At 37.2% G+C, this 18,989-nt stretch overlaps 1 protein-coding gene across 3 annotated transcripts in view; it reads right to left on the bottom strand.

Moving 5' to 3' along the window:
- The window catches only part of LOC149289826 (interleukin-1 receptor accessory protein-like 1), a 496,443-nt gene extending 477,790 nt beyond the window's left edge, over window positions 1–18,653 (bottom strand). For 2 of the 3 annotated variants that reach the window (XM_089490311.1, XM_089490312.1), the window contains exon 1: window positions 18,572–18,653. In XM_089490311.1, the coding sequence (XP_089346437.1) occupies window positions 18,572–18,653 (82 nt within the window). Of the gene's footprint in view, window positions 1–13,448; window positions 13,461–18,565 lie in introns of all 3 variants that reach the window. The other variant, XM_089490310.1, reaches the window with a different exon arrangement.
- Between the last annotated feature and the right edge of the window lie 336 nt (window positions 18,654–18,989).

Below are 18,989 nucleotides of genomic sequence, written 5' to 3'. Positions count from 1 at the left end.
TGTGTCTTTTGAGAGTAGAGTGAATGTCCTTACATAAAAAAGCGTTCTGTGCTTTAGGAGAATAATGAAAATCAATAACACTAAATTAATTTATATGAGATTTTCAGAACTGGCTTCATTGATTGGTGGTGCACAGGTACACGTTTGTTCATATGATTTATATTGCATAAATACTGATGTCATAAAAATGAAAGCTAGCAGCTTTGGTAACATTGGAGCTGTCTCCAATTTTAGTTCAGTATACTAAACCTGTGTTAAGATTTAAATAATACTATAACCATATTAGAAATCATCTTGATGTGTTCAGTAGTATGAAGAGCTTTTGTTTGATTACCCTTAAAAAGTTAACTGGCTCTTTCAGTCTTAGAAGAAAGAGTAAGAAAATAAGTTTGGCAGAAGGAAATAGGTCATTGACACTGATAGCCTGGAGGAGCAAGCATATTGAGTGGAGTTAAACCCGCATACCTGCGTGAAATGCCGCTTCTACAGGTCTCCGGTCACCACAAAGAAACGCCAGGTCGCAGAAGACGCATTGTGACACCCCCAAAAACCTGACCACTTCCCCTCCAACAATGGTATCTTCCTGCGTGTGGTGCTAGCCTGGCATGCCACATCAGTGGGATCGGCCTTGACTTTAGCGGGTCTGCCTAACCCGCAACCTGCAAGGGGAGGGCTCCAGGTAGCCGGAGACTAAAAGTTCCCAGGTATGTTCACCAGGAACACCATAGGAATGTCCAGGTGTGCATGGACTATTTCATTTATTATTTAATGGAACAATGTTAGCACAAATGTAGACCATGACACAGCTCAATAGAGGATCACTCACAGCTCAGTTGTATAACAGATACCATTTTTCGGTTCTGACAATCAAATATGGAGCCTTCCACACCTGCATTTTCAAAATAGGAATTTCAGAATAGGAAACAAACAACTTGTCATGGAACGCATTCAGGCTGGAAGCCAGGTTGTTGTTGGGAGAGGTATCAAAAGCATAATCCCTTAATGGGAAATACATATTACTCATTTTTCATAAAAATCCAAGCTCTAACATTGCTCTATAAACACAGGGAATTTACCAGGTTTAACCTGGAGTCTCCAGGTGAAGTGTTGCTTCTTTAGGGCCCTGAGATGTTCCCAGTCTATAAAATTAACACCGCACAAAAGTGAAAATACCCACAAAACAATAAACCTGGGGATTAGTATAGCATTTTTTACTTCTGGTGCTACAGTGAAAGAAGTAAAATTGCTAAGCCTTTATTCATTTGAAGATACAGTGGCAGTTTGGCAGTCAGCAAAGCAACTAACTATTGATTAGAGTTTCTCCAAAGGAAAAAGTTAAAAAAAACGCTTGTATTCTGCTGGCCTGTTTTTGGTAAACAATTTTGTTTTTCTGACTCTTGACTTCCAATTTTTTTATTACAAGAACTACAGCAATTTAGCTTTTTTTGTAAAGTGCTCTGAACTAGTACTTAGGTGACACCTTGTTATTAAGTCATAGAAAGGTGTTTTGCTCCTAACTGTACCTTGCAGAGTCACGGATTGGATGATTATATATAGCAGTTTAGCCATGAAATCGTGTACCAAGTTTTTACTTAACACTGTATCACTGGTAATATTTTTTACTTATATACTTACTTTACTTATTTATCAATTTCCACTGTATTATAGATCGTGAAAGACATCTAATATATGTACACTATGTGTAATTTACTTATGATGCTGTACTTTTTTTTTTTGTGCACAATGTTTTCCAAGCTCTCACCAATGATCTTTTACATACTAGTACATTTCCTTGCCACAATGTTGCCATATGTCTTGCCCAATATGCTTACAACAAACTCTATTTTTCATTGAATAAGGAAAACGGACATAGCCACATCAATCCCAGAAAAGATGGCCTTTAGTCATACGTGATACATTATATTAGGTCAACATGGAAGAACATGTAGAGTCGCAAAAGAGAAATAGAGAAGACATAGCCATGTATAGACAGTCAAGGCAGTGAATCGTTGAGCCAGGCTGCAGCACAACGTGTGGTTTAGCCCAGCTTGTCAAAAGGACAGGACTGTGAACTGGAGCCCAGCTGACTAAAACCTCCTTCACTTTGGTATTTTGGTACTTCCACACATTCACAAACTGGTTCAACTTGCACCCTACTCAATGAGCCATGCTTGGGGTAAACCTTGTCCCTGGCTCATCCACCTCTTCAGCTTAGACACAAAACCGCATTAAGATACTGCATCTCTTTAGATAATATTTCTGCGTTATCGGTTTGGCTATGATAAAAATGTGAACATTGGGAAAAAATACCTGCATAACCCATCATATAAGGCAGCTTTTTAGAGCATCAAAGTAATGGGGCAAACCACAACAGGATGTTCTTCCAAAGTTCCTCCCTCTCATCCCTCAGCTACATATCTGCTTTCCAACGTCAAGCCTGTCAGTGTTTACATATCAAGATGTTGATGGATTACCATTGACCGGCCTCTTCCACAAAGAAAAGGCAAGGGTGGACTTATAAATTGACGCTGAGGGGCTTGGGGTGCTGCCCTAGGTCAAGCCTAGTTATCAAAACGATGCACAAAAACATATAGGTATGGTTTCTTCAAATATCCAGCCTCATATTATCTTGCTTATGGACAGCTGTCAATTATTCTGGGAAACTTTGCTTTGTGTCCGATACAAATCAAATTAAATTAGTGTAAAATCAGTTGCAGTAAACAGAAGATTGTGACAGCACACAAAATAGGGTCCCTTACAGGTAATAAAATCGAAAACTTAGTCTAAGCAGAATCCCCATGTTTATATGTAAGATGACTATATTTAACCTGCATTAATATGCATTGAGAATCTCAAGAAGTCTCTTTTTGTGTTTTTCCATCTGTTGCAGATGTATTACAAAATGTGCAGGCAGCTAGATGATACTTCACTGTCATATGTTCATCTAAAAAGTTTTCTTTTAATTACTTCTATGCTATGAATCTTATACAAGCCATCATTATGTTTACTTTACCTTATCCTCATAATACATTTGGTGCTGATTAATAGATTTTTCATAACGCTAACGGGCATGTGATCATTCTTAAGGGAACAGTTATGCCAATATTTTTATTGTTCCTTGTTTAATAGTCTCATGGTCTTTTGAATAGGGTGACCACATTGGCATGTTTTCCAGGACACGTATATGTTTTTACATATTATTTTTACATATTGCTGACCAGCCAAGATGCCATGCTGGCCTGCAGTATGTGGCATGTATAGACTGAAATGGAACCAATTAGTCAGTTTTCCATCCTCCATACTACAGGGCAGCAATTTATTTTGGCATGTAGCAATATGTGAAAATTATATCTGTCATGGAAAACATGGCTGATGTGGTCACCCTACTTCACAGTGTTTCTAAGTGAAACAATCTGTCCATTGCCTTGCATATTTCTCTGTCTAGAATTCAATGGGAATGTGGTCATCATTGCACATGCTTTTATATAAGACAGGCTGGAGCTGCCATTAAAATCCTCATGGCAAACATGGAGCCTTCCACATCTGCATTTTCAAAAGTAAAGGGGAATCTCATAAATAAATCAGCCTCTCTAGAGCATAGGACACAAACATCTTGTCATGGAACGCACTCAGGCTGGAAGCCAGGTTGTTGTTGGGAGAGGTATCAAAAGCATAATCCCTTAATAGGAAATAAATATTACTAATTTTTCATAGAAATCCAAGCTCTATAATTGCCCTATAAATACAGGGAACTTGCCAGGTTTAACCTGGAGTCTCCAGGTGAAGTGTTGCTTCTTTAGGGCTCTGGATTAGTATTTTCAATCTGCAGTCAGGGAAGACGAGTTTGGCCATGCTCACCCATTCCCCATGTTCCACTGTCTACTTTTAATCTGAATTGGGGTATCCTTGATGTCTATCACGCTCCCTAGAAAGGTGAAAGAAGCTCTGGTTAGGAAAACCCTGAGATGTTCCCAGTCTATAAAATTAACACCGCACAAAAGTGAAAATACCCACAATACGATAAACCTGGGGATTAGTATGGCATATACAGGTTTCTCTGTCTAGAATTCAATGGGAATGTGGTCATCATTGCACATGCTTTTATATAAGACAGACTGGAGCTGCCATTAAAATCCTCAGTGAAACATTGTTAGTTTATAGACAAATTTGCCACAATCATACATAAATTCGATTTCAGATGTAATTTAATATAGTATATTGTAATAATAGTATATACTACTACTACTACTGTTGTCATTAGAATTTACTGTATATCAGAGCTGTTCCAACCAGTCATTTAGACCAGAACAACCAATTATATACATTACTGACAGTTTCCCGACTTATACCACTATACATGAAAGCCTAGAAAAAACTTGAACACCAGGAATATTTTAATAAATAAATACAACTGTCTACAGGCTAGAGTGCCTGCATTGGCCAGTTCTTTGAGGACATATATGATTTTCCCTTATTGGTGACCAGCAATGGGGTGCCATATATATGATATATGAATTAGAAATACAAACATATCTATATGTACAAATTTTATATATTATATATATCCTCCCTATAATAATAACGCCCTACCCATCCAATTGTTTTCTCTATTCCTTAAATGCCAGGGAGACTAGCAAACACACCATTCTGGCAATGCAAAAAGATTATTGTCCCTTTTATATAATAAGCACTTCCTTTCAACAGACATCTGTTCACAATATCTAGGTCTGTTGTTTCTTTAATTCAATTTATTACAAATTACCTTTATAAAATGGACCTTCTGTTTGAAAACTATACAGTAATAAAGGAAATAAATGCACAAAATAAATTATCTAAATAAATTACTTATCAAAAGATAAACAAATACCCACTTTAAGCACTGCCAGCACATAATGTTTTAAGAATATTAAAAAGGGACTACAAGTAACCTGAATTAAAAATTTGGGCTCATGTTCTGTATTTCTAAAGCTAATTCATAATCATAGAAAGCTGACCTGCCCCTCTTCAATCAATGATGTAATATATTAGACCTTACTGGTCATGCAATACGTGCTTAGGGGTTATGCAAAAACATTTACTTTATGTGGGACACTTAATGATGGGTGTAATTTAATGTAATTCTGCTTGAAGTCCTTTTTATGATTTCAGGTTTCATTAAAAAAATAAAGCTAAAATAAAATCACTCACAGTCTTATTGTCCTCTGTATGTTCCTAACACTGCCATCAAAGCCTGTCTAGAAGCCCTTCAGATGCATCCATTCTAATGGATGAGGTCACCTTTGGGGTCTGTTCCAACTGCAACTGGGTGAACAAGCTCTCTGTCAGGGGTCAGACGCTGGGTCAGTAACAGATTGTGGGGTGGGCGATACAATCAGACAAGCCAAAACCTAAACACACAGCAGTCTTCATATGAGTTTCCACCAACACAAATTTCCTTAAAAAAGTGATAATCAATTGGTGTGGGAGATGCATACGAATGAATCCAACTGAACTGGAAACAGCATCAGAAGAGTATGTGGCTAAATCAACATTTTTTTGGATCTGAAAAAAATATGTAGGGAAATTATGTTGGGAACAAATTTCAGCCAACGCACAAATCTGCAATCTCATGTCGCCTTTCTTTGCATAAAAATGGGGCATAGTTGCATATGGAAGTGCAAGCCAGTGCATCCTTTATAGGGTGTGTGAGACAAATATATATACAGATCTTCACACTAATGGGCTACATTGTAGGGGTATCCTCCCCCCATCTAAGTGCTGAAGGGGGGATTTACATCAAGTAGAGGCCCATTATAATGTGAATTTTAAGAAAGCCATTGCAGGAGAATAAAAAATGCCTAACTGATATTAAAAATAATAATAATAAAGTTAGGTGCAATATATTCTATATAACTATTATTAATACTATCTGTAAAAATTGCTTCTTTGGGATACGGAGACAGTGGTTTCTATGAAATCATTTTCTCTTTCTGCATTTTATAGATTGGTTAAAAGCTACAGATAAAGGATTTTCTAAGATTAAAGCCCAAATTGAAAACATACACAAAATAAGCAAATAAAAAACATGAACCATTGGCTTATATAATACATTATGTGGACATATCATCAATGCTCACAGCAAACTTTGCTCGTTAGCCTGCAAGAAATAACACTGGTATATATTAAATTATATTTCCCTAAAGAAACATGAATCTCCATAGCAACCAGCATGCTGCCAATTCTTAAGCTTAAATACTCAGTTCACATGGAATGTGTATTTATCTATAGAATAGTCCATCACCAATTCCTTTACCACATACACCTAATTAATGTCTCTCATAAAAAATGTTGTTTATGGGAAATCTTTGTTTTTTACACCGATTTTACTTTTCTTTCATTACTATGCGTTCTTTTGTTAGATAGCTTACACCTTCTATGGCCATAACCAATATGTACCCTACAGGCAGTTTAAATAAGGCCTTTTCATATAATAACAGCAATATTGTTTATTATATCCCAAGAGTCGCTAAACGTATCAATAAAGATTTCAAGGAAAAAAAGGTCACACGACTATTTTTTAAATGCCAGAAACATTTGGGATTTGCAGTTCTTTCAATAAATTCCCATGAAGCTATTACCAGTAGCTTCCTATAAACATTCTTTAGAGTCCATTAGTGTACGTCCCTAAGGAGCTACTCTGCAGTTATAAAAGTTTGTGATTATCTGGTTAAAATTGCTATTTCTTTTGTTTGTATACCGCTATGGGGAATAACTATCTTTTCAATACAAGAAGAAAAAAAAAAAGATTTTCCCATAATTATATCGGTGCATGTCAGATTCATACACATTGTGCCACAAGGATTATATTAACAATGCTACAACTAGATATTTATTCAGAAAATTAGTTAAGAACTCAAGATTTTGGAGTTCATCTGTGGGAATGTGGCTAACAATCACCATTCCAATTCACCCTAAAGGTTTTTAATAGGATTAAGATCAGGGCTCTGTTCCTCAACACCAAACTAGCTTTGTCTATCAGACTTACAGATAGGGAAGTGTTTCCACTGCTCTAGAGTCCAGAGGTTGGTGTGCTTTACCTCACTCCAGGGGATGCTTGGCATTGTGCATAGTGATCTTCAGCTTATAGGCAGCTGCTCGGTCATGGAAACAGATTTCATGAAGCTCCTGATGCATAGTGCTTGTGCAGATGCTGCTTCCAGGGACTCAGTAGTTAGTGATGCTACTTTGTGGGTAAGCTGTTGTTACTCCAAGATGCTTTCACCGCACAGCACTTACAATGGACCATGAAAGGTCTGACTTGTGGCAAAGGTGGCATTCTATGACAGTGCCACATTTAAGGCCACTGAATGCTTCAGTACGATCCAGTCTACTGCTTGATTTTATTCACCTGACAGCAATGAGTGTGGATTCAAACTCAATAATTAGATAGGATGTCCACATACTTTTAGTCATATTGTGTATATTTATATCAATGGCAGCTTTACTGCACTACTACAAGGTACCCCTTAGCAGAACGACCATCATGCCTAATGAAATAACTACTTTGCAGGAGGCAAATAGCACCACATGGGCTGTCAATAAAATGAGCTGTAAGTAGGTAACACATTTATTAACAGGCAACAGGGAAAAAGTCATTGGGGCAACCATGGGCAAGAATGGACAATAGCCAATAGGTTACCCACCATTTTATCTTACACAGCCCTTCTAAAAGAATGGCTCCCTGGGAATATGGCTAACTGCTGATCTGTTAAAGCAAACACGCACACTCATAAACTAATTAAAATACTGGGATACTGAGTATTCTAACACATGATAAAACCTTAATGTGTTGATAAATGCCAATTTCAAAGTCAAGCTGTTCTACCATTCTATTCAAGAAGACCTAAATTCATTGTGTGGATACTTACTTTCTTAAAACCCTGATTTTTTTAATCAGCTTTAAACGAATCTGCATAACCTGCAGTTTCTTGTGTATTTTTAAATTCTTTAATTTCTTTTAACCACCAGATGGCAATATATTGCTCAATATCTATCCGGTATTTAGAATCATGCTAACATTTTTGTCATGACATTATTATCAATTGTTTCATCATCAATAAATTACCATAATGCACACAGCATGTTTTACATACGCTCACAAAGAAAGACACCATTTATGTATCTGAATTATGAGCTTTTTCTGAAAGCTGTGTGGAAATATTGCAAATTAAATTGATAGAACAAGATGACAAATATAGTTCATATGTTAGATGTATATACCTACACATAACAACTGTGTTGCTATCTTTGCTTAATACATTTAGTCAAGCAATCAGAAATGAATTGTCCCAGAAGAATAGCATAGCCTCATTGTGAAGGTTATCATTGTGTTTAGGGAAAATAAAGGTAGCAGAGATTCAGGACAGGGAATAAACCCAGGGTCAGGCACCTTCAGTAACACAGCAATGTTCTAATAAACAAGAAAACTTTTGCAACAAAGAGCAGCAGAGCTAGAGCAAGGGCATCAGCCAACTGAGCACCAACTTGAGGGTGTGAGGAGAATTTATAGGACTGCAGGTAAAGACTTCTCTCTGATTGCACCTGACACCTTCACCTGAGTCTGTAGTATGGGTGAACAGCACTGTGTATGCCCTCAGCCCTCCTAGTTCATCAGTCAGAACTCCTGTGGTGTGGTAACTCCTCACGGGTCATGACCACGGACTCCGCAGACCTGGTTGTGATGCGCATACTTCTCTGCTGTACACAGATCATGGTCTCTGGGGGACGCGCATACCACAGACTGGTGCTGGGACCTACCTAGGGAGTGTTTAGCATCTACAGAGCTCCATATGTCAAAGGCTGCAAGGGGTGGCTGCAGTAGGTGACCTACTGAAGTGACTAGCTGCACATGGAGTTAAGTTGATAGTCCTGTGGCAATGTTGTCCCCTAACAATATCGCTAGCTGCTTCTCTAACTATGCTTTCCTACAAAGGTTTCAGGCACCAGGAATGTTAGGGGTATGGAACTCCCCTGCAACACCTCAATTGTAAATAAAGGTTAGTAAAATCAATGCCCAAGTTAGCTGTGGGAATAAGAATCAATAGAATGAGGTGAAATCATTTTAGATTAATACTACTTAGGAACATATTGTTATTTTTATCAACATTCTACAATTGAAAACAAGATACAAACTTATACAGGTAGGAACATGTTTTGTGGTGGGTTATATTAGTCTGAAATCGTATAGTCATCCTGGTATAGAGTAGTGGTTACTCTCTATTTCTAATGTATAGATAGTGACCTACTGCGTTTAACATGGCAGATAAGGATGGCTATAGCTTCCATAACATGCTAGTTTATAACCTGTCATTGTGAACATGACATAGATACCTCGTGTCATACCACATGATCTGCTGCTGTGAATACATTTGGTGACTGCTCCTACTTCACACATGGAGATTAGCATTTAACAAATGTCAACTACAAGTAACTCCAATATCCACCTATTGTACTTATGTATCTAAAGGCTAAAAATAATCTCCCAGAACATTTGAAATGAATAAAAGATCATGGTACAAACCCACCCTTGCTACTACCAGCTCAACACATTCTGGTTTTCATATGTCTTGCAGTCTTAGCAAAAGACATATAGAATAGTACAAAAAACTAGAAAGGAGATGTTCTTCAAATAGTTCTGTTTTGATAACAGGTCATCAGAATATCTGCAGCCCTTTAGGCACTTAGTCTTTCTGTTGCTGTTCTACTGCAGTTATCTTGGATATTCCATGAAATGCAGCTGTGAGGGTAAATTTAGGGTCTTGGAACAGCTTTTTAGTATGTGTTGGCTATACAACTAAAGCTTCATGGATACAAACAGCAAAAGTCATTTTAACAATTACTGTAATTTATTTCTACCCCTAGCATTGAACATCCTATTTAGAGGATGTAGATAACACAAATAAGGAAGCTTAAAACAACCCAAATCCGTAATCGTGAAATCAGTAATTTACAAATTGACTTATTGATCAGCCAGTAACAATGGACAACAACCATCATAAATGTATGAACTTGAGATAAACTTCATTTATTTTAAAGAATATTTAATATATTGTAGTTTCTGCCTGGTAGTTCACTATGTGCTTCCTGTAACAAATCAAATCAACCCGCAGAATGCGTAAGACGGAACCTTTAAGGAAATAAAGGTCCTAGGAGAACTCCAGAAATAAGTATTTGTTATGTATGTATTTGTATTCATGCATCCTGTTAACAGATGTTCCACTTTTGCAAATGTTCTTTCTAATCCAAGTCTAGGATTGATACCAATCATTGGTCATACATTGTGGTGGGAGTTGTAGACTACAGAAGATTATCTCTCCCATTTTTAATTAAAAGTATATTTATAATTCTTTCTGGGTCTTTACAAATATATAGTGTGTGGGTTATACTAATCCCATTATTTGTAAGATGATTTATTATTGTATTGTAATGGTTTAATACTTAAGGAAAAAGCAAATTACAGTTTCTAATGTTATTTGTGAAAACTTGACAGGACAATTGAAATGCAGAGTATTGTTAGCAACTTTAACCAGGATATCATACATTCTATACAGGTAACTTCTGCACAGAAAGCATGCAAAATATATCCATCCAAAAGCAAATAATATATTAATGTGGAAATTAGTTGAAAAAAAGCCTAACATAAATTTGGCCTTGATTGCTGGCATGAAGAATAGCCAGCTGCCGAGACCTGGCATGGGTTGGCTTGGCTGGGAAAATAGTGATACTGGGCAGTTTTTGTGCAACCTTGAAACATTTTTCACAAATTACAAATGGCACCGTTAAGAGACACATCCATGCATAAGGGTGCTAATTATCAATCTATATCCATTAAAACACATTGTCACAGTTTGTATATTATATTTATTGTAATGATACTTACTGATTACAGATTAAGAATTAAATATAATTTTGTTAAAATTGCCTTCTTGAAGTCGAAAAGAACAACCATCCCATATTCACTGCAGGAAACAAAGTAAGAGATCACACAGCTTAGTCTTATTTTGGCAACGACATGCCTGTTTAGGACGTGTTCTTCACACAGACTTTGCCTATGTCCCACTCAAACCCATGTTTAAGGTTAGGAAGTAGGGTTGGCCGAAGTATGTACACACAGCTTTCATTTTTAGCCCATTTAATATTGATGTGTGCGATCTCCTTCTACGGACGTAATGCTGCAGGCCATGCGTGACCACGATAGCTGCTCATTACATGAAGAAACCTCATCCAAAGAAGGTGAAAAGTTTCTCTTATAATCCATTCTCAGAAGTATCTGTGCCTTAGATTATTTAGGAAGCATGCATATAATTATTCAGTTCTTAAATTGACACACTACTCGACAGTAATAATTGAAGGGATCAAAAGCAATTGACTGTCTCCACAGAAGACACTACATGGAAGCTGCACTACACCTGCTTTTATGTCGCAATCACTTGTGTGACAATAATAATCTTGAAACAGATAATTATTTAGTCACTTTCAACCTTTCAATGAAGAGTTTCATGGTAGGGCACTGAAGTTTTGGTACCTGATAGAATATTAAAAATAACAGATTGAATATAGCAGATTGAAGATAGAAGAGAAGGGAGAAGATACAAAACAGAAGAAAAATCTGGAAGAAGATGGAAATGGAAGTGGTTGGCGGAAGTGGTCAGCAGAGAAGGTAGGAAACCATTTAGGGCCTGTGAATTACAAAAAAAAACAAATCTGAGGTTCTTGCTTTGTTTTGGTCCAATTTGTAGGGGGTCTGGCCTTGTTTTTGTGGCATTCGCGAATTTACCAAAATTCTGTAAATTTGCAATTCATAAGTATCTGAATGCACAGGTCAGTATATATATATGTGTATATACATATATACATATACTTTGTACTTTCTCATCAATCAACTGTTAAAGCAAGGGACAAGCACAACCAATCCCTGGCCTTGCTCTTAGTGCTGCAACCACCCAATAATGGACAATGCTGAACTGGACTGGCTCAAACATTTTGCTTGACCTCACAACAACCCGATTAGTTGTATCTTCCACTGTATTACAGCAAGGATCCAAATAGGTATCTTGGTACCTGGGCCAAAGTCACAGATCAAGTCCCAGATTGTTGTCACATCTGGTTAACTAACATGAAAGAAGCATAAACAGACATACAAAAATTGCTGCTGAGCAGCTCAAGTGGCCCCCTCACCTTGCAGAGCCTACAGCAGCTTCCCCTCTTGCCCAATGGAAGCTATGGCACTGGTAGTTTTTTTTCTTATGTAGTAAGCCCTTATGGGATTTGTACACTTTATTTTCATTAAATTCACAAATAATTATCTAAAACAAGAAAAAGTAGACGTCATGCTAATCCAAATACAACTTGGTTTCAATACAGCATTAAAATTGCATGGTAAAATTACTGTCTTCATAAGCTGATGAGTGTTAATAAAGTAATACTGTTTAACTACCTAAGCGTATGAACCTCACCATCAGTGGCGTCTCCAGCTTTCATATTTAGGGGGGGCACATGGGGGGCCAGGAACCAAAGTATGGGGGCCAATTATAAAACGGTACATATACACTATATATATATATATATATATATATATATACACACATATACACACACACGTTAGGCAGTTATTTCTCATTCTTTAATATTAGCCCCTGCTGATGACAATATATAGAAATATTACACCCTGCTTCTGATATATATTAATATTAACCCCTGCTGCGGATATATATTGATATTAGCCCCTGCTGCGGATATATACTTATATTATACCCTGCTGCCGATATACATAAAAATTATACCCTGCTGCCGATATATATTAATATTTGACCCTGCTACCAGTATATATTAATATTAGCCCCTACTGCCAATATATATTATTAGTCCCTGCAGCCAATATATATATAAACTTAGCCCCTGCAGCCAATATATATTAATATTAGCCCCTGCTGCCGATATATATATAAATACTAGACCCTGCTGCCAATATGAATATAAATACTAGACCCTGCTGCCAATTAATATTAATATTAGCCCCTGCTGCCAATATATGTTAATATCTCCCTCTCCCTCCCAAACTAGCCTAACTACCCCCTCTCCCTCCCAATCTATCCTAACTACCCCCTCTCCCTCCCAATCTATCCTAACTACCCCCTCTCCCTCCCAATCTATCCTAACTACCCCCTCTCCCTCCCAATCTATCCTAACTACCCCCTCTCCCTCCCAATCTATCCTATCTACCCCCTCTCTCCCTCCCAATGTATCCCTATCTACCTCTTCTCACTTCCTATCTACCTCTTTTCACTCTCTAACCCCCTCCTAACTTTCTACCCTCCTCCCCCCCCTTTGAAGTTCACTTACCTTGGGCTTGTAGAAGTCCAGCGGCGGGATCGCAAGGTCTCTGTCTTCCTGGTTCTGCCACAGTGTGCGCGGCTTCATTGCTGAGCGCCGGATATGACATCATATACCGGCGCTCGGCTTGAAATGCCGGCACTGCGACCAAGGCAGAGGCCTCGCTGTCGCGGAAAAGAGTGAGAGGCGCCGAACGGTCGCTGAGAACTTATTCCTCAGCGACCGCTCGGCGCCTCTCTCTCTCTCCTCCGGATCTATTAAAAAAAAATAAAAAAAAGACGGCGTTTCAATTGGGGGGGCACACCGGGGGGCACAGCATGATTTAGGGGGGGCCATGGCCCCCTCTGGCCCCCCCCTGCCGACGCCACTGCTCACCATGCCAGCAAAGTTATTATGATATTCAATTTTTCCTGATGTGATTGTTAGCCTTGCAAGATTCATAATAAATTAAGCATGTAAGTGTTTTCTAGCATTGTTGTGCATCATTTTGGATCCAGTTTAATGTAACTGAAAGCTGACACTATAGTGCATATACACTTCATGTTAAAGTTGGCAGATGTCAAGTCTGCGTGAAATGGATATTTCTTATTTTGTTACTGCCAAGGAATTATGTGGTAAAAATATGTGGCAGTATATTAAAAAATCAATGAATCCTATTAAATACAGTATCTGCACTTTGGACACCATATACGTGAATAAAATAGGTATATTTATTTGTTTACTCACTTTTTTAAATCCATTTTGTTACTCACCAATGAGAAGGCACATGAGATATATTTGTACCACGATATATATAAACACACAGATGATGGGGTGGCACTGGCACTTTAAAGCCAGCGGCCACCTGTTGACCTAAGTACGGCCGCATATTCATTCTCATGCAGTGTGCGGCTTGGCATATTCTGATGGTGGCATTTTGCCCAGTGTGCCAGGTAGCCAGAAAGTTCCCAGGTATGACTGGGCACACAAGCCCATGCAACATGGATGGGGAGGAAAAAGAGGGCAGTGAAATAGGGAAATAAAAGGAGAATGAACAGCCAACCAAAGCACACTCTGTGACCTAAAGCCCTTCCACCCTTCCTGTCTGTGTTCAGATGGATGCTGGAAGAGAAGCCCTGGATTTGCCAGGTAACATACATACCCGCTGTAGAGCCGGCAACCCTCTGCTAGTATCTGACAGTCCCTCACATTACTTTGATTTGCAATATAACATACATTGGTGTTAAAATTCCAAATAAACATCTTCTGTTTATCTGGAATGCACTATGCATCACTTAACAACAGAATTAAAATGACAAGGATTCAGCTCTTCACAATTCAATATAACAATTGCAGGCCATCAAATGAATACCATAGATATTGCAGCATTGAACGTTCGAGGGCATTTTATACATTAAATATAAACGCATATAAACAAATGTGACCATGGAAACAAAACTATGAGAAAAGTAGTTAGTTTAGTTACTATGGAAACTGAGCAAAAGCAAAAAGAAGCACACTTTTATTTCTTTATTTAATATATATTGGTTATACATTAAACCATAACCTAAACCTTGCCCTTATGAAAAAATTACGGCAGTTTTTCTGAAGTAATACTGCAGTTTTTTGGACATGAAAATACTGCAATACTGCACTTTTACTGCAGTATTACTGCACATTTACTGCAGTTTTACTGCATTTCTACTTCACTGTTCTGCAGTTTTACGGCAGTTGTTTTTGTACGGAAGTACAAATGCAATAAAGCTGCAGTACATTGAAGTACAACGGTAAGTTTGCAATATAAAAAAAAGTGCAGTAAATGTGCAGTAAAACTGCAGTACAGTGAAGTACAAATGCAGTAAAACTGCAGTAAATGTGCAGTAATACTGCAGTAAAAGTGCAGTATTGCAGTTTTTTCATGTCCAAAAAACTGCAGTATTACTTCAGAAAAACTTCAGTAATTTTTTCATAAGGTTTACATTAGTTGGCTATTTTCAAGTGCTTGATAAATAAGGGACTATTTTCCTCCATTCCGACAACCTGTCTTACTGAACAGAATTAACAATCATTTTCTATTATTAGTGTTATTAACCACAAAGCAACCTAAGCTATTGCCTATGTCCACAGAGATGCTCCTATGCCCATCACCACATGGAATTAGGTCAGCACCCCAAAAAGAGAAGCTGAAACGAGCTACAAAAACTTAAATGGAGTATCTAGTATTCATCTAGATGTGCGTAGAGAAGGTTCTTAATCCCTCGGAGAAGAGGAGATATAGTATTCATGTGCACTATGGACAAACCATGTGACGCTGTAATTAAAGTAAATTACCCTGTCTCCAAAAGTCAGTGAGGTTTGAACAAGGTGATTTGCTTTCTTTATTGTATTCTTTGTTAGCTTTATAGAATGATTGCTACCTAGCAACAGAATATTAATTAAAATCTATTGTGAGCCTTGCGGTATCATGATGGAATGGTCTCGGTTTGTGTATTTGTGCAATGGGGTCATTTTTTTTTTTAACAAATTGCTATTTTTCTGGTTATAGGTATACAGCTAAATGGATTTAATGTACAGTTTTCGTATGTCACCTATTACTAAAGCCCACAAAACCACTGGCTTCGATTCGAGGACAAAAGTATAGGTAACATTAGATATACAAATAATCCTAGAAACTGGAGGTCCCATAGATTATGAAAAAGACATAGAACGCAATGTCTTGAGTGTTCTCATATAGGTGTTTATGAAGGTGTTCAAAGTTTAGAGACACATTTTATTGCAACAATAACTAATGAACTGATCAACATGAACATTGGATTGATCGATTTGGTTATAAAACCACATTTCTATTTTTGGCCCACAGTCAGTTTTTATAGCTAATGAGATGATGTAAGGAAATGAAGAATGCACTGATAATGTCATCAATCAGCTTCCTAAATCATTTGTATAACATTGAATATTCTGTCAAGATACGTTAAATATATTTCAGAATAATGTAAAAAGTAAAACAAGTGTTGGAATTTGAAAGAGCCAGCAACTACAAATGAAATCCATCCATTTTCATTTAAATAGCTCGTCTCCTAGCCAACATAAAAAAATAAAATACAGACAAGCAGTAAATCTTGGTTTGGGATTTGACCTATTGCTCATACAAGATAATAAATAATGATAATAATGTGAAAATATATGCAACCACAGTGTTTCTTTGGAAAGAAAACATGGAATCAAACTATTGTCTGGTACATCATTGAACAAGGAAGTTTATAAATACTTACCAGATGTATTACTATGGCTGGTGGAGTCACAAGAGAGGAAGTCTAGACCAGTGTCCCAAAAGTTTTAGTCAATGCGCATGTGCAATGCCTATTTCGTGCCAAAAAGGGCTTTCAGTACGGTATGAATAAAGTGGGCATAATTTGGGCAGCGTGAGATGTTACATTATAATCCTGCCATGTGATGTTGACAGTCCTGACAGTATGTGGCCAGAGAATCTTGGCAGTTATGGTATTATATATTATCCTGAAAACGTGTGGTTTTTGTCCTCAAGAACTTAAGCTGGACAAATAGTTAAAAAAATGTTGTACTTCAAAGTTAAGCTCATCAGTGCCATAAAGAACTATAGGGCACTAATAGTTAAAATACATGTTCGGAAGATTTTAAAAAAAAAGAATATTAAAATTTTGGTCTGTCACAAGAAAAACAACAACAAAAAACCCAGTTCATTCTTTTGCATGGCTGCTCAACTCCAGTCCTCAGTGGCTACAGATTTTGAATATCCGAGCTTGAACTCAGACATCTCTATTAAAAACAGGAAAGAATACATAGAATTCCTTGCAACTTTGTGGCAGTCCTGCTGTAACGTGTACATTCCAGTATGGAGGCAGTTAAATATGTTTAAGCATCTATTTTGTTATTACATCACTTAATTCCTTAATATGCCCTTTTACAAAAACTTCCTTAAGTGTTTCTTTTTCAAATAAGCTAGAGATAACAATTCTACCCTTTAGCGTGTGTAATTTAACAATGATTTTTTCTTCGAAACCATCATTGTAGCCAATATACAGATTTTTCCTCTTTCTACTGACCAATAAAGAGATCATAGTTGCACTAATGATATTCATTAGACTGGCTAAGAGACTGGTAACCCAAGGGCAAATCAAGCCACATGGCCATTGGTAGCGAAATACACTCAGCAGACACTCTATCTGGTAAAGCCCTTTGGCCATTTCTGTCAGAGATCCATTATGACTACTTACGATCTGTTGCATAGCACTGGTAAACTTTGCTACATCATAGTTTTGTTGCCCCAAGTGGCCATACGTGGAAGTTCAAGTTCAAATAATCTATTGTCACTCTTTACCCCTTACTGGCATATCGCTGTATACCATCTATAATAAAAGAATGTATTTCATGTATTTGTATTCCAGAAATTTAGATATACAGTTGTATGTACTTGTACAGGGTTATATATTGTCTGAAATTCTGATTTTCCAGTTTGGTAAACAAAAAAGTTGATGGCGTGGAGCTAAAATAATTTTCCTATAAAATCAAAGGCCCCAGTATATTTAACAACATGAATATTATAATAGATTATTTTTCATAGGCATAGTATCTGACATGTTAGATATAATGCCCTTTACCAGATCTTTTAAGTTCTAAGAAAATCCATCTAGTAACAAAGTCTTTTCAGAACCTTTGTCTTTTATCTCCACAACAGAACAGGTGACCACCTTTGTTAGATCTTTTCAATATAGCCCCTGGAACACACTTACGCATCTGATTCCATTCACAAGTTTCATGTAAATAAACAATTCATATTTTTTTAAATGAAGATGTGCCTTAACAATTTGAAGTGATAGGCACATATACTTACACATGATAAGCTGGATCTATACAGAAACAGCCCATAAACACTTGATGCCGTTGGTGTACCTGCACCCTATAACTCCTACCAAAGATGCCTTCCTCCAACTAGTTATCCACACAGGCCAAAATCCAATGACAATACCCCCATGGGAGTGTGTCGTTAACTTGAAACAATTGCATACGTTTTAGGTAATATCCTACAGGCTAAGAAAATGTGTATCATCGTAACACATGGTTAAGGTTAATATTTGTCTTGGTATAGTAGTAGTATAGTTAGTTATGTTTCTTTTTTGGTGATATCAATGTCAGTACCGTACTAGCAAGACTGTAACAAATAGTTAAAAGAAACAACACTTACCTGAACCCCTCTTAGTGACAACCTTCAAACTCTGTGTCAGGGTAGCATATAGGAGGATCAACTGTGGAATGGGAACTTTCATCTTTCAGCTCTTAAAAACTCTATAAAAGAAAAAGATACAACAAATAAATGAAATTAGTAAAGAAAATGTTAAAGGCTGGAACATAGGCCAGTAGACTACAACGTGATATATTGTAGTAGAAACAGTGGCTGGAAAAGTAGCAATGAGACTTTCACTGATACACTAAAGAATTACTGTACCACTATATGACATCACATTCATGTAATTTAGTGTAATACACTAGATAAGAGCATTCTAAGCCATTGGAGACATGTATCTGTTATATCCAATTAGTCCACCAGTTTAACTATGGGATCTTTTATGTATTTACTAAAAGTTCATAGCTGATTTTCTGTA

The sequence above is a fragment of the Sceloporus occidentalis genome, unplaced genomic scaffold (assembly GCF_023333645.1).
Source record: "Sceloporus occidentalis isolate IW3139 unplaced genomic scaffold, rSceOcc1.0.p SCAF_43, whole genome shotgun sequence".
Taxonomy (NCBI): domain Eukaryota; kingdom Metazoa; phylum Chordata; class Lepidosauria; order Squamata; family Phrynosomatidae; genus Sceloporus; species Sceloporus occidentalis.
This window is presented reverse-complemented; position numbering and strand designations above follow the sequence as displayed.